The 16648-nt window shown below is 46.9% G+C and overlaps 1 protein-coding gene across 2 annotated transcripts in view; it reads left to right on the top strand.

Annotated features, from left to right (window-relative positions):
* The first annotated feature begins 701 nt into the window (after positions 1–701).
* MGAT5B (alpha-1,6-mannosylglycoprotein 6-beta-N-acetylglucosaminyltransferase B) overlaps positions 702–16648 on the top strand; it is a 172827-nt gene continuing 156880 nt past the window's right edge. For both annotated transcript variants that reach the window (XM_034790490.1, XM_034790489.1), the window contains exons 1-2: positions 702–1455; positions 13776–13888. In XM_034790490.1, the coding sequence (XP_034646381.1) occupies positions 1388–1455; positions 13776–13888 (181 nt within the window). In that variant the 5' untranslated portion in view covers positions 702–1387. The remainder of the gene's footprint in view (positions 1456–13775; positions 13889–16648) is intronic.

The following is a 16648-nucleotide window of genomic DNA, read 5'->3' as shown; positions in this document are numbered from 1 at the left end:
CTTATTAACAATGCAGAAGATCAGCAGGTCTATCTCATTGCCACAGACGCAATGAGCCCTGTGCATCAGCAGCTGAGGGCCTCTGTGGATGAAACTTGACTAGACAAGGAGATGGATTCTGATTTCACTTACAGCAGTGTAAAACAGGAGCAGTCCCAGTGACCTCACTGATGTGAGGGAGGCAGAGTTGGACTCAAGGCCATTCCTGCTCCATGCTTTAAGTATCCCCAGGCACTTTCCATCAGATTAGGGGTTTGCCCTGCCATCTGTTGTGCCGCCTGGTGGTTTTTGGGTCGACTGCTGTCTTTCACCCCAGAGGTGGCTGCATTTTAGAGGTGCTTACTGTTGATAGTTTGTGAAGCAGTTTAGGATAAAAGGTACTCTATTAATGTGAGATTTACTGTTGCTATTAAAATTTAGGAGTTCGCTGATAGGGATGGGGGCTCAGTTGTCTTGGTAAAAGATGTCAGGGGGAGAGATTTCAAAATATAGGTCTGCAGCCGAGGAAACATTGAAATCTCTGGAGCGAAGAAGTTCCAAGAGCCGGCATAGCTGCTGGATCAGCCCTACCAACATAATCACTCCTTCACAGAAGGCAACCAATGCCATCCCATGGCTACCACTAGATGGTGCCCAATCCACAATTTAACAGGAAGGTTTTCGCCAATCCCAGCTGGAGCAGTGCAGCCTTCTCCGGTGGAAACAATGCAGTGCCTGCTCAGATTAAAGCAAGGGGCTGGATACCTAGGTTTGTGCAAGGGAGCTCCCAGGATGGGATGGAGCTGGCTCTGATATCACATCTGTGGACATAGAGGGTTGGGAACACCATCGGAATCCAGACCAGTGCAGACTTTTGACTTGGGAAGCCTTCCCAGAGGACAGCAACTAGCTGGAAGTGCTGAATGCTGGTTTGTGTATGTGTGTAGGGGGGTGGGTGTCCGGCATTTGACTCCAATTAAGGTGAAATCTGGAGCGAACAGGAAGGAGAGCAAAAAGTGGATGTGATGAAGGAGTCAAGGTGTCTCCCAGCTGCTCCATCTTCTGTGGGGAGAGATGGATGGACAGAAGTGCTGCCGTTTGCGACAACCTGCCTCCAAAATGTGAATAAGAAAATCCCGCAAGAGAACCTGGTTCAGTCGTGCTCGCTCTGTTAAGATCTATTTCATCCAGAGCAGACAAACGTTCACCAGGGTTGCTCCATTGGAAGAGAAGTAGCTTACCTGGAGCAGAAGAGCTAATCCCCCTCTCGGTGAAGTTGGATTGGTTTGGGGTGCTTACCCCACCTCTGTATACAAATCGTCCTAACCATGGGCACTGTGTAACGGCAGCGTATGGCTGGCTAAAGTGTCGGGTTGCTTCCTTTTTATTTCTTATATAAGTTTGAACAATGATCACAGTCAATTCGGATGGAAAAATAATGATCAGAAGATGTCTTGTCACCTTGAGACCTTTTAGGTAAAGTTCTTTTTATTGCTCTATTTACTATTGTCCCTCCCCACCCTCAGCCTTTGCAGCCCCATCTTTCTGTTGAGCGTCAGGGAGCTGAAATTGAATAATTCATCTAAACAAATTTCCTAGCCCTCACTGTCTTCCAGGAGAATCAATCCCAGATTGAAATGTCAAGAATCAAGCAAGTTTGCCTTTAAGTCAGCTTGATGGGAGCTGATGTATGGCTCTTGCGTACTGTACCTGGCCTGCTAATTCATTTGTAATGCTAATATCAGTTGGGTATTAGTTACAGGTTTAAAATATTTTTCTTGGTGATATTTGCACCCACTGGGGAATCGATGCATACAAATTAAAAGCCAGCTTTGGCTGTCAGTGACACTGGTTTGAATCCAATGATGTTAATGCGGTTGCTCCGGATTCACACGTGTAACCAAGAGCAGAATCTTATCCAAAGTCAGACCTTCCAAGCTCCCCTCCCCACCTGAATTTATGCATTTCTACTTATTAATCTCCTCCCCCCCAACAACTACAAAGTTTTTATGATTCTGTGACTATTGATTTGCATAAACTCCTTGCTGTACGTCTTTTGTGTGTGTGTGTGTGTGTGTGTGTGTGTGTGTGGACTGTCCATTAACATGCAAACACTTCTCTAATGCTTGTGTGCTTTCTTTAAAACTGATTTGAGGAGTCATGCTTTATGCACTTCCAGCCTCCAAAGGGCATTGTTTGTTTGTGTCTTATGGGTGAGGAATTAAAAATATAAAGGTTAGGTCTGAATCCAAACAAACCCATCACAGTGCTTTCTGATGGTCCAAGTAACACAAAAGCATTCAAAGTGGATTTCACAAACCAGGATGCTGGGTTTTAAACTTGGCCAAAGGAAATGGGGTTTGGGGGGATGGAAGGGAGGGTCGGGTTATCTTTTCTCACATGGGATAGCTTTTGAGAATTATTGCTGCTGAAATTTCATCTGTCTAAAGAATTTATCTGCCCCCACACACCACTGTTGTATCTGAGCACTTCACAGTCTTTTAATGTAGTTATCCTCCAAACACCTCTCAGAGGTACGGGAGTGTGATTATCCCCATTGTACAGATGGGGAACTGAGACACAAAGGAGGCTAAGTGCCTTGCTCAAGGCCATACGGGGAGTCTGTGGCAGAGCTGAGAACTGAACACAGGTTGCCCAACTCCTAGGTTAGTGCCCCAATCACTGGACTGCCCACCTTCTTGGACCATCCAGGCAAACAGGTGGGACAGGTAGCTCTGCTAGGACTTGGGAGTGGGTCAGCAAGGGGATTGTACCTCCCCGTTGGCTTGGCAGGGATTTTGTCTCCAATCTGATGGCAGGCAGGTTGGGGGGATAGCAAATGGGTAGAAGGGGCACGCCGGTGAGGCTGTGCTGTAGGGCAGTTGCTTTTGGATAGCAGAGCTTGCCTCCTGGAAGGAGGATAGAAGAGAAGGGAGAGGTGCCTAACCACAGTTGGGCTGCATGTTGAAGAGGGGGTGGGAGCAATTCCCTTATCCCTCATCCTCATTCTGCTGCTGTGGGCCAATCCTGCCCTCAGTGAAGTCCAGGGCAAAACTCTGATTGACTTAACAGACGCAACACTCATGGATGGAGCAGAGGTGGATTGGGGCACACCCTGAACTAGCAGGGAGGGGGCTAACGGAGGGCGGTTACTCTGTAGCAATTCACGAGCTGTGCCAGTTGTGTCAAACACTATACGCAGCCGTCATCTAGAGCTGTCGCTTTTGCTCCTGTTGAATGACACTCTGCTTAATAGAACAGCAGCGCCCAAGGCGTTGTGCTGGGCTCGGCGGCTGCCTTCATCGGGGGACGGGGCCAGCGCCACTTTGAGAGGGGCTGTTCATTCACTTCCATAAATATGTTTGCTAAACACCAAGAATGAAGTTAGTGGAAGGGGCTCCCCCTCTGGGAGTGGGGAAATCTCATTTCTAGCAGTGTCCTGGGAATAAGGCTTGAAGTAGGAGTAACAGCAATGAGTCATAGCACACTGGCCAAGTCTGATTAAAATTAGGCCTGAGACTGGAACAGGAGGGGAAATGTCTGTGGGGATTTGGGGATGGGGCCAGGTAACCAGTTTGGGGGCTTGGTCTTGCTAAGAGACTCAGGTACCTGGACAGCGTTCTCAGTATGCTAGGGCCTGATTCTGCTCTTATGCTGGTGTAAATTGGGAGCAATTGAAATCAATAGGGTTACGCAGCTGTTAAACCAGTGTGAGACTTGAATCTGGCTTTTCTAAGAGATGTTTTTTCCTTGAGATTTTATATCACAGGAAAATAGATGTGATTGACTGTGGCTAAAGCACCTCAGGGGTGTTTCCCCCCCAATCATTTAGACAAACTGGTGGCAAGGATTCTCCCTGGTTTAACTCATCGGTAATGGTGTTTGGTGGGAATATTTTGAAGCATTGGAACTGAAAGGCTAATAACACCAGTGTGGTAGGACTGAGGTGGTGAGGGAAGCCCGACCTGCAGCACCCACTCATTTTCTAGGTCTAAGCCCTGCCCCCCAGCTTTGCTGATGCTCTTCACCCCCTGCTAGTCTAGGCCTCGAGCATCCCACAGATCAGCTAAAGGTGTCCTGCAACTTTTCTCCTATTCTAGCCCTACTTCTCCCTACCTCCACCAATTTACCAGCGCACTTCAGTCCTCACCTGTGGCACACCCTGTTGTTTGAACTCTGCCCTTACAGATCCCGAGCCACCATTTTATGTAGCGACCATGTGGTGAGACTTGCGTATGCTCTTAGGCCTCGTCTTCACTGCAGCTTTAGCTCGAGGTGTGATTCAAGTGCTCCCTTAAATCTCTAGCTCAAGTTAAGTGGTGCTTTAATCTCAAGCTGCTGGGGGTGTGGGTTGATGCTTGAGAGCTGTTGATGCTCACACTAGTAATGCAGTGGGGACGTAGCTAATGTGCTGCTAATCCAAACGTCTGTGTGGATGCTCTCACGTGAGCTAGACTAACTCAAGAGCAGCTGGCTGCTCTTATCCACACTTAAGTTAGTGCTGCAGTGTAGGCAAACCCTTGGAATCTAGACAACCCCCCCCCCCCAGCTTTCTGTAGTACTGTGGCTGGTCTGCAGTCCATAGTGGTCACCTAAATCTATTGAGACCACATGTCAGCTGGCGTTTAATCAGCTTATCTCCACTGAAGTCAGTGGGCTGGATCCACATGGGTGCAAATCAGCATAGCATCAGTGAAGTTGCCAGGCACCAACTGGAGATTTGGCCCATTGAAATCAAAGTGGCGCTCGGCTGAATTCAGTAATCATCCTCCGGATAAGCTTAGTGTCATGAGGGAAAAGTCCCAAATCTGTGAGCGTGCCCTGGGAATGGAGAAGAGTTGCTGATTGCTAGCACTCTGTAAACATAGCAGGAGGAGATCAAGTAATGGAGAGGAGGATTTCTTGATAGAAACTTGTGTGAATGGCTCACTTCTAATGTGTCTGACTTCAAAATCAAAGGTACCTCAATGAGTGATTCTACCCAGCAGTACCCGATGGAGCCAAAAGTTAATCACAAGTCAACTATAGCGCCTTACCCCAGCCATCTCTATGCTTCTCTTTGGGGAACTAAAGAGGAGTGCCGTGAAAGCTTGTAAGTAGAAAAGCCATTTCTTTCCTCAGAAGCTTAGGGTATGTCTACACTACCCGCCGGATCGGCAGGCAGTGATCAATCCAGCGGGGATCGATTTATCGCGTCTAGTCTAGACGCGATAAATCGACCCCCGAGCACTCTCCGTCGACTCCTGCACTCCCGTGCCACGAGAGGCGCAGGCAGAGTCGACAGGGGAGCGGCAGCAGTTGACTCACCGCGCTGAAGGCACCATGGTAAGTCGATCTAAGTACGTCGACTTAAGTTGCGTAACTTAGATCGATCTCCCCCCCAGTGTAAACCAGGGCTAAGAATGCATTGTTCCCATGGAGGAGTAATGCTGCTGCTTAGCATTTTGCTGTCTGGTGACCCAGTCTGAGAGGCCTCTGGTGTTTCAGGACCATGGAAAGCTCATGGTTTCAAAGGATGCTGCAGCCTTTTCCTGCATGCGTTTCCAGGATACCCAAATGATATATAGCACATCAGAATACAAATCCCCAGGGCCAGATTCTGCTCTGTTATAATTGTGTGAATCTTCAATAACTCTATTAAAAACGATGCCGTTATTCCAAACTGACAGTAAATAAACTGGGCCGAACTTGGCACTCTCCTCCTGGACATAGTCCTAAAGCAGGGGATTGTGAATACTTCAGTCCCGGGGTAGAATTCTAGGTAGAATTGTCACCACAACCTTGTAAAATCAAAGCATCCTGAATTAAATTAACATGTGGTGACAGTCCACGTGATGAACAGCCAGCTCGGAATGTAGATGCTACATGGTCGTCAACACTCTACGTTCAACAACAGGTAAAGTTAATGGACTAGTTTTGGAAACGGGGCCTGATGCAGCTCTCATTTACTGTGAGAGTCCACTGATTTCAATGCAGATAATTCTGACTTACGCCAGTGTGAGGTTCACTCAGGCCCCTGGTATCTTTTGGCCATTTCCCCAATACTAGGCGCCAGCACAAAGAACTGCAGTCCAAACTTCCATGGAGATGAGCGATTGAATGGAGAGCCTTTCACCCCCCCTTCCTCCCAATAAGAAAGGGAGAAAATCAGAACAAAATAAGACACAGCCTACAAACTAAGGGCAAAACCCCCGAATCTCCTTACTCCTCGGAGAAATCCGAACCGAGCTAAATGCTGTTTCTCTCCCAAGTAACCGACTTAGGATTTGACCTGGTACATCTTTTTAAGTACCTAAAATCTTGAGCCTCCTCCCCTTCCTCTGCAATCCATTTGAAACGGAAGTTTTTTCCTTCTAATGAGATGCTAGAACGCGTGGCCCCTTTGAATTTTTTTCTTCAGTAATTGTGGAGGGTTTTTCCTTCTTTCTTTCCCCCATAGTCTAAATTGTTAATTAAATGCGGAGTTTAACCATCGCTCCTTGCCAGATCATAATTATGAAAATTAAAATGCATAAACAAGGCCTTGCATAATGATGAAGACATTATCAATAGAAAGGATTTGAAAGATGAGCAGGATCAGCTCTGATCATTTAAACTCCAATCCCCCAGGTAATGTGTCATTAAAGTATGCCAGGGGGAGGGGAGGAAGAGGAAAGGGGGAGGCTGCACTGGATGAAAAGGGATAGATGATTAAAACCGCCCTCCAGCTGCAGCAGGGCATTCCTATTATTTTTGTTACTATTGTGCCTAGAGGCCTGTAGAACAGACATGTAGTAAGAGGGAGTCCCTCTTACCCTCTCAAGCTTACACACTCCATAGAAGAGACTGCTGTAAGAGAGGGAATCAGGAAAGTATTATTACCGTAGCTTACAAACGGGGAAACGACGCCCAGAGAGATGCCCAGATTCTCAGAGGTATTTAGGCTCCTCACTCCTGTGGATTTTAAAGAAATTTAGGGGCCTAAAAGTCTTTGAGGATCTGGGCCTAAGTGACTTGCCAAGGGTCATGCAGGAAGTCCATGGCAGAGTCCAGGACTGAACCCAAATCTCCTGAGGCCCATGGCAGTGCCCTAGCCACCAGGCCTCCCTTGGAAGAGTGCCATACCAATGGCTCCCCTATGTCCCTAGAACCTGAGGGCACACTCAGCCCTACCATAAGCAGACACCATTCCCATTGCTTTCAAAGGGAGTTTACACCAAGGCTCAGCTTGGTTCCAAGAGGATAGCAAATCAATGTACACCCCCCCCCAGTGCCGAATCTGCAGGAGTTATGCTCCTTTTTTGCATCTTACATGGTTGATCAGATCAGCTGTTGGCCAGGGTATAACATGTCTCATCTCTTACCATGCAGCTGAGTTTGGCCCTGGTAGTCCAGAGTACAGCTCTCCTCAGGTGCAGACAAAGAGGATTCGGAGATGGTTCAGATTGCCGCACTGCTCTGCCAATGCACTTCAGTTCTGGTGCTTGCTTTTTCCCCTTTGGAACAAAGGTGGGCAGTCTAGAGGGAGTGAGCACAGCCCAGGAATTGGAAGAGGGCAGACAGCCCAGGAGATGTGCCAGATTAGTGCATCACATGGGCAGCCTTCACCATCTCGACCTAACCATCAAGGCCCTTTCCTCTCTTCCTTGACTGCATTGCTTTCACTGCTTCCACTCTGCCAAGACGCTAGCCTTGACCACCTGCTGCTGCCTACAAGTGTCTTTGCATTTTCTTCCTCACCCCTTGTGCATGGAGCTCCCTTTCTGAGCTGACCTGATACGCCGCTACCCTCTTTGCACAGAAATCCCTTCTCGAGGTCTGCTTCTATCAGAGTGCCTCCAGGAAAACAGCTGGGTTGAGAGGCAGCTGGGGAAAGTCAGTGGTTATAGAGCTAGAGCACATGTATGGGGGTATTTATCCATACAGGGTGGCCTTGTGATTGGAGCACTGGGCTGGGACTCGAGATATGGGTTCAAGTCTGAGCTCTTGGACAGTGGGCAAGCAGGGCCGACGAGGGGGGGGGGGAAGCAGGGAAAAATTACCGGGGCCCGGCAGTCCAGAAGGGGGCCCAGGGCCCGGCTTCCCCCCATTCTCTGCCCTGCTTAGCCAGTCCGCCCTTGCTGAGGGCCTGAAAAAATTTTTTCACCAGGGCCCGAACCGGCTCTCGGCGGCCCTGTGGACAAGTCACATAGGCTGGGGTTTTCAAATAGGCCTCTGGGAGCTGGGCACCTAACACCCTTACTTTCCTTTAGGAATCCCAGCCTTAATCTGCCCTCTGCCTCAACTCCCTGTCTGCAAAATGGGGATAATAAATACCACTTCCCTACCACGTAGTGCTTTGTGAGGATAAAATTCATTGACATTGGAGAGATGCTATCATTATGGTGATAAGGGGCATATAAATTCCTAGGTGGAGATTTATAGACTGAAATATCTCATCAATTCTCTCTCCCCTTCATTATGTTAGTCATCAGCTTAGGTTGTAAACTTGCCTGTGTTTGTACAGAACTTAGCATGATGGGGCCCTCATCTAGGGAGGCCATTCGTCTGGCTTTATACCAGATAGTCCTGCTTTTCTGAGGTTCATCCCTCATCCAAGACTCAGACAGAACAGGGCATGAGTTTGTCCAATATAATAGCCATTATAAGAGGCTATTAGCCAGGATGGATAAGGAATGGTGTTCCTAGCCTCTGTTTGTCAGAGGGTGGAGATGGATAGCAGAAGAGAGATCATTTGATCATTATCTGTTAGGTTCACTCCCTCTGGGGCACCTGGCATTGGCCACTGTTGGTAGACAGGATACTGAGCTGGATGGACCTTTGGTCTGACCCAGTATGGCCATTCTCATGCTCTTATGACATCACTTTGAAGAGTGCACTGCTTCACCCCTGCCAGCATGACCTTGCATGTGGGTGGGTCCAATGTCATGTTGGTGCGGGGTGCGGTGGTATGTTCTTTGAAATGGCATCTTCTATGTGCCATGCATGCCAGGTCACACCAGCATTGGGCGCATGCCATTCCCAGAAGTACCAGTATATCTGGTATTCTGGGAACGCGTGAGTGACCACCCTACCCCTTTCCCCCTTCAGCTTTTCAGACACCTATAGTACTCCTAGTGATGAATGGCTGCTCAAACCATTCCCTTCTCTTGACTCAGCCTCCTCTGAGAACAGAAGCCAGTTTTCTTCTCTTTGGGACCCCAAACATCACGGGATCTCCAAAGCTCTTCCAGTCGGCCTCACTCCTTGATGGTCTGTCAGGATGGTCAAAAGTGACTTGGGGTGCCTCAAAGTCAATGGGAGCTGTGTCTCTAACTGAACTTTGTGCCTTTGAACATTCCCTGCTCACTATTTTAGCATCCAATTTGAGATGACATAAAGGGGCCTGATTCTCAGACAGGACTGAACACTTGCCCTTGGCAAATGAGGCCCATTTAGGAGGTCAGTGGTTGGGCAAATCACTAGTCACTTCTGAAAATCTCCGCCACATTGATTGTATTCATGAAGAGGCTCCCTAGTTTTCAATCCTTCACTCCCATCCTTGGGTCTCATTACAGAGGGTCAATTTTCTTTTTGTTGAAGCTTTTATTTAAACAAAAGATGGCTTTTTGACTAAATGGAAATTGGGATCACAGTAAATGAAAACCAAAGACCCAAAACGTTCAATTTTCAACAAATAAAAGACCAAAAAAATAGGCTTTTGGTTTTTCAGGAGTTTTAAATGAAAATTTCCCATTAAAAGTTTCAATGAACACTTTCTTCGCAATCTTTGGTGGAAAATAAAATACATTTCCCAGCCAATTCTAGGTGTCTCGTTCTTCACTTCCCCACCCAATCTTGCTGCTTGAGTAAGGGTGCTGTCTACTGAGGAAAGTCTTTAACTCAAAGGAACTTGGAAGATGCTCAGTTTTTCTTTTATAACAATGCAGCTGCCACCCAAATAGATTCTGTGTTTTGACCTCTAATTCATCTCTTGAAGGGTATCAGGCTGGCTGCTAGAACTGGAATAATAGAGGAGAGATTTCACATCTCTGAAAACATAGAGTTGGCTTGAGAAAATGCTTTTTTATTTTTCTGTGCCACATACAACTTTTTAGTCCCACTGAGTATGTTCCATTTACCTAGTGGAGACAGGGACCTAGTTCCTTGCCAGTTAGAATAATGTCCACTTCAGCTCCCAGTCTACTCAGTGGAATGAATCAGGCAAAGAGGAAACAAGGCAATTGTGGTGCCTGAGGTGTTCATTTCAAATTTAGTTCAGCAGCTAGATTGTTGTGAATGGGAATGTCACCCTGTAAGCCTCGTGTCTTGCCTGTCCCCCAGACTGCAAAGCTGAGCACAATAGATAGTTCATGCAATTGATGGCAGCTTAGTTCCAAATAAAAATAGTATTTTATAGTCATTGTGCACAGCTGTGAATGTCTAAGGAAAGGTGCAAAGTCTCCTTTTCTGGAGTTTTTCTCAATATGAAAATCTGAGTATCTCAGAATTTATATTATGATAGCAGCTACAGACCTTGGCTGAGATCAGGGCGTATTGTGTTAGGCACTGTACAAATATATCCTAAGCAGAATTATTTGAATAACCTTTTTTGCTAGTAATTCTCAATAATAATAATAATAATTAATAATAAAACATTGTTTCAGGTCCAATGAAAAAAGAAATGTTGGTCAAATCAAAAGGTTAAAAACATTGTTTCAGTTGAGCAAAACCACTTCATTTAGTTTTTGAACACTTTTTGTTAATGTTGTTTTTAAAAACAAATAAAGGAAATTTCAGAACGACTTTGTTTTGAATAAGAAAACCATAATGTTTCATTTTGATAATACTGAAACAATGTTTTGGAATTTTTAAAAAATTATTTTAGTTAAAAAAAAAATTGTGAAATCAGTACAAGTTCATGAAATGTTCAAGTGTCACCCAATCTGCATTTTTACCAGAAAAAGGTTTGGGGGAGAAACTTTTGTCCAGTTTTGATGAGCGACAACCCTTGCACCAAAAAGCTGACATCTCACTAGCTAGGACACTCAAATGGTAGAAGGGGAACCAGAGGCACAGAGAGGCAACACTGCTCAATAGCAGAGCCAAGATTAGAACTCTGGTCTGTTAGGTTGGTGCCCTTGTTACCTGTCAGTTCTGTGTTCTTGGGGAACCAGGGCACAGTATCCAGCCTGTCTGACTCACAAAGGACCCCCCGGCCCCCAGCCTCTGCTTGAACCAAAACCGATCAGAAGAAAGACTTACAAAAAGCAGTGAAAAGGCAATGGGGGACACACCTAAACCCTTCTGGACAAGGGTGACAGGATTAAGGCAACTCCCCTAGCCTCATTCCCATCGAAGACAGGACAGGGAGGCATCTCCATTAGCATACAGAATGGAGAACAGAGATTCCAAGGCAAGAACCTCACTGAACTCTGGGATCAGAAAAGCAGGGAAGCACTGCATGGTGGGGGATCTCTGCTCCAGATGTTAATGAACCCACGCCTGCACATACCCAGCTCAGTAGTTATCAGACCAATTCTAGTAATAAATCCTTTATTGGTATCCAAAATACTGAAGCTGCCTAATTGCACCGTGAGCTCCCTCGAAGGAACGCCGCCCATAGCCAGGAATGATCAGTTCCTGTTGTCTAGCCTGAACAAAACAACTTTGGTACACTCCCTTGAGCCCCCAGTTTACTCATTAACAAATCTAGTGTTCTCCCTTGAACCATTGTTGTTTCCCTACAAAAAACCCCTACCCATGCTCAAGTAAGTGTTCTGATGCCTGGATCCAAAATCTGCATCAGTTCCACTGGGACTTCATCTTCTCCTGACTGATCATGCTGGGGGCTCTGCCAGCAGTCCAGACCCTCAGCTACCACCACCACTGGGGAACCTCGACCGGTTCAAGGTTCATGGAGTGGTGAGAATCCATCTCTCTCTCTCTCTCTCTTTTTTCTACTCTAGGTATAGCTTTCTAAACCTGACATGTGTGATCAGTTATAGCTTTCTAAACCTGACTTTTGTAATCAAATGTAAGCTAGATTTAATATTGTAACTGTTTTGTTTGTTTGGGTCTCCTTGTATGGTTATTACCTGGCAATAACTAACTTTTATGGTTAAGCTGGTTGCTTCCCTCCCTCTCTCGCTCTCTCTCTCGTGTTTTTGGCTTCCCTATTTGCTGTGCAGCAACGCTCCTTTTACCTAAGCTAAAGATCCCTGCAGCGCCCAAAAATCCTGTGGGGTTTGCTTATCAAGTGCGTTACTACCAGAACAACTGTAACATGAAAGTGGGGATAGGGACATGCTGAACCTGTGGCATATGCGGGTGGCAGCTTGAAAGTGCGGCTCAACCCAGCCTGCTCAGGCGTACTTTATTCCGGTGCGGTGCCTGTGGCATATAAGGGTGACAGCTTGGAAGTGCTGCTCAACCTAGCCTGCTGAGTCCAGGGACATATAAGGGGTCAGCTTGGGAATGCTGATTGACCCAGTCTGCTCAGAGGCGCTCTTTAGTGTGTGTGTTCGTCTCATTCTGGGGCTGGACGAACCCAGCCCTGGGGAACCTCGGTCCTGCAGGATAGCTCCATTGGGAGGGAAATTGCAGAAGGGAGAAGTAGAGCTCCGTATGAGAACACAAGCAGTACATTGATAGAATTACAGAAACCCGCCCCAGAAGAGTATCCCTAATAAATGAGCATACCCCAAAGTAACGGGCAAATCTGGTAACACCCTATCCTGTGGACCATGCTGCCTCTCATTAATATATAATGTAAGCATTTGTACAGTGCTCATCAACACCTTTTAGCAGGGGTGCTGGATGGCTAAGGCTTTGGGAATAGAAAGTGAAGCCTTTCACCTCTAGTTTATTAGCTCAAATTGTATTGGCTGGACAGATTCCCCTAGGGAGGAGAGAGAAAGGGAATAACAGTGGACAACTATGCAAAATGGGACAAAGGGACAGCCAATGAAATTACAAGGCAATACATTTAAGAGTGATCATACATAACACATAATCACCCTGTGGAACTCACTGCTACAAGATATCACTGAGGCCACGCACTAGGATTCAGTAGAGGATGGATAATAATGAGAGCATCCACAGAGTCATTAGAGGCAACATATCTACAAGGGATATCAGCCCTCATGCTTCAGGGCATAAGCCAACCACAAAGAGCTCGATCGACAAAGAGATTTAAATGCCGCACTGCCACTTGAGGTGCCTAGGTCCAAAATTTAGATCTTCAGAACCCCCACTTGGCTACTAGCTAACCCAGTAGGCACTTACGTTCTGTTGGTGCTTTTGTTTCTGCCCGTAAAGTCTCCTAGGCACCAAAATTTCTGCTGGGTGGCATACTCAAAGGCACCTAAGTCTTGACAGCAATGAGCTGTTCAGTGTCTAGTGCACCTCTAAGCCTGGCCGGCTGCTGGACAAGATGGACCATTGGTCTGATCTGGCTTGGTATTTCCTATGTTACTAAAACAGATCAACACTGGTGACTTGGCCAATCCTCTTTGAATGGCCAAGAGGACCAGGATTAAGAATCAGTTGCTGAGGGTTAGAGTTCAGGTACATGGCACGATGGCCCATTCCACCTCTCAATGCCCGCCCCCCCCCTTTTTTTCTCATACAGACTTTTCAGTAAGAAAAGTCAGTGCAAGTGAGCTCTCGAGAGGGTGTTGGGTGGAGGGGGTTTTGCTGAGAATCAGACCACAGGACTTGTGGGCCTGTGAGTGAAGAGACCCATAGCTTACTAGTAACTGGTGGGACAACCTGTTTAGTTGAGAAGCCATTACTGATTGTGTCTCACCTTATCTTTTCTTTTTCTCCTCCCTCAGGATATTTGTGCTGGGCATTGGATTTTTCACTCTGTGCTTCTTAATGACATCTTTGGGAGGCCAGTTTTCAGCCAAAAGACTGGGAGACTCTCCCTTCACCATCAGAACCGAAGGTAACTGGCATTTTAACTGTTTTGAAAACTATTTTAAAAGAGGAGAATTTGTGCTGCTTTTTGCTCCTTGTGACTAGTATGGGAATAAATGCTTCTTCTGGGATAACGAGTCCAGGGAAGTGGTAGTGCACTAGTCAATGTCTGTCTGTTGCTGCTTCCTGCTGGAGTATGACAGACCTACCCATGTCTAATAGCTCCCTCTACTGGCTTACTGGGTAGGGGCCTGTGTTTCTAGAGCCATAGGTCTTGAATTGGTTGAAATGCTAAGTGTATGGGCTGCTTGACTATTTCCATTCAACTCTTTGTCATTACATGCTCCATATACAAGGAGGGCAGAGAGGGAGGAAATCTCCTCATTATATGTTCCATTCTATATGCATCCGAAGAAGTGGGCTGTAGTCCACGAAAGCTTATGCTCTAATAAATTTGTTAGTCTCTAAGGTGCCACAAGTACTCCTGTTCTTCTTTTTGCGGATACAGACTAACACGGCTGTTACTCTGAAACTTGTCAGATGGAGACTGGCATTTTCGCAAAGCCTTCTCGAGAACATTACCGAGTGTATGGAGGGGGATGTAAACCATGAAGCTCTAGCAGTGTTTGGTGCAAGGCATTGTGATGGCACCTGGTGTATAGAGAACCTGGGTGATCTGAATGCAAGGGGCTAGATTCTCAGTTGACATATGCTGGTATAGCTCCACTGACTGTGCCAGCTTACAGCACCGGAGGCTCTGGCTCAGGGCTGTGGAAGACTTTGTGGTTGTAGACAGGCTTGGTCTCCAGGGAGTGGAAGTGTGGCGAGTGACCTTTTTTCCATTTTTTTATCTCAAAAGGAGACACTATGATGAGAAACTAGGGGATCAACTGTGTGTGTTACATTTTAATACCCATAAAAGTACTCTATAGAGGATGGAGAGGGAATAGTCAAAGGGTTCTGATTCTAATGGAGAAGCTAATTGGGAGAAATGTTGCACAAGGGCAGATCCTAAGATTGAAGGGATGTAACCTGTTCCCTTCTTTTCCTCACCCCTGTGTATTCCTGACACTTCCAACCTCTGGTTGCCTCCTGCCCTGATCCACCCTCCACCCCCTACCCAGGCCGTGTAGGGATCCTGCTCATCTGTTTGTGGGGTGAGTTCTTGTTGCCCCTACTCACCTCCCATAATGGACTGAGGGGTCAGGAGATGGGGCTGCAGTGCAGCAGAAATGTGGGAGGATGGAGAGAGAACTGGGTGCTGGATGGGACCGCTGATGGGGAGTTGAGGATGGTGCATGTTGTTAGTGCTGTGGCATGTTGCTGGTGCTGCAGAGTTGTTAATGCTGCTATTCTTGGAGCTCCAGTGTTAGCCACACCAGCAGAGTGCACAGCATGTTGATTCAGCAGACCTCGATGCTGTTTAGAAAAACCACAGGCTCGGATCAGTGACGAAGGTGCTCGGCCAGGTTTATTGTCCGCAAAGCACGGTACTAGTGCCCTGTCCAGTAGCTCATAGGGACACTAACACATGTGCCTGATACAAGGTAAGGGCTCAGTCAGCAAACAGGATACTGTCCCCTCAGCAGATGTATGCCCCTCCCATGACTTCTCCTTTTATACATTGATACAAATAAGGGACATATTATGCTCCATGTTGTTTGTTATCACCCTGGTATCTTGTACCTGCTAGTTCAAACAAAACCTCCTCATCCATTATCCTGTCATCCCATTCTTATTTTACAAGGGGTCGGTGTGTTCCTGTATAATCTCATGGGAATTTGTGTATGTGATTATTTGAGAACTCTGGGTGTTCTTGTACCATCCTCTCTGGTTAGATGCGCTTACTTGGTTAGCCAATACCTGGTGTTACTCTACTGACATGGCCTACTTTGCTTCATACTCTTAGTTTATGCCTAGGGCTCCAGCAAGGCCTACATGCACTAACTAGTGGGATGAGCGTGTGGTGGGGGTACTTTGTAGCAGGCCTCACTCCAGAAGCCTTGATCCACTAAAATCTATTGGTGACATCAGTGGGGGTTTTGCTACAGTAAAGAGTGTAGCAGGAGCTTCAGACAAGGGGACAGGTGGACAGACAGTGCTAGCTTATATGATACATGTCGTCATCCCTGTGAAAGGGCCAATCGGCATTTCCTAAGTAGAAATATCCTGCCCTCATGACCACTGATCAACTAATGAGAGTTTGTTCTGATGGTGTGCGTAGGGTTGCCAGGTGTCTGGTTTTTGACCAGAATGCACGGTGAAAAGAGACCCTGGCGCAGTGCAGACCGGGCCGTTAAAAGTCCGGTTGGCAGCGCAGCGGGGGCCCAGGGCTAAGGCAGGCTCCCTACCTGCGCTGGCTCCATGCTGCTTCCGGAAGCGGCCACCAGGTCCCTGCGGCTTGTAGGTGCTGGGATGGCCAGGCCCCAGCGCCAGCTCTGCAGCTGTCATTGGCGGGGCGGGGGTGTTTGGTTTTGTGTGATTAGAAAGTTAGCAACCCTACGTGTGCGTTGTATTTGAGTGTTGTCACTCAGTACTACTTGCTGAATGGAGTTTCTGCTGGACCTTTCTGAAGTCCACAGAGAATGCTCCAGGTTGCTCAGGTCATTGAATTTAGCTCTGGATAAAAAACAGCTGCTTGTTTGTTTTGTTCCAATTTACCTCTGGACAATTAAGTACTTTGGGTCCAAAGGAAATAGCAGGGAAAGGAGAACTTTTCAAGAGAGGTGGCCCAATCCAGAGCCCGGAATGTCAGGCCTGAAGACAGTCCCGGAGCAAAGGAAAGACA

This window comes from Trachemys scripta, chromosome 14 (genome assembly GCF_013100865.1).
Source record: "Trachemys scripta elegans isolate TJP31775 chromosome 14, CAS_Tse_1.0, whole genome shotgun sequence".
Classification (NCBI taxonomy): domain Eukaryota; kingdom Metazoa; phylum Chordata; order Testudines; family Emydidae; genus Trachemys; species Trachemys scripta.
This window is presented reverse-complemented; position numbering and strand designations above follow the sequence as displayed.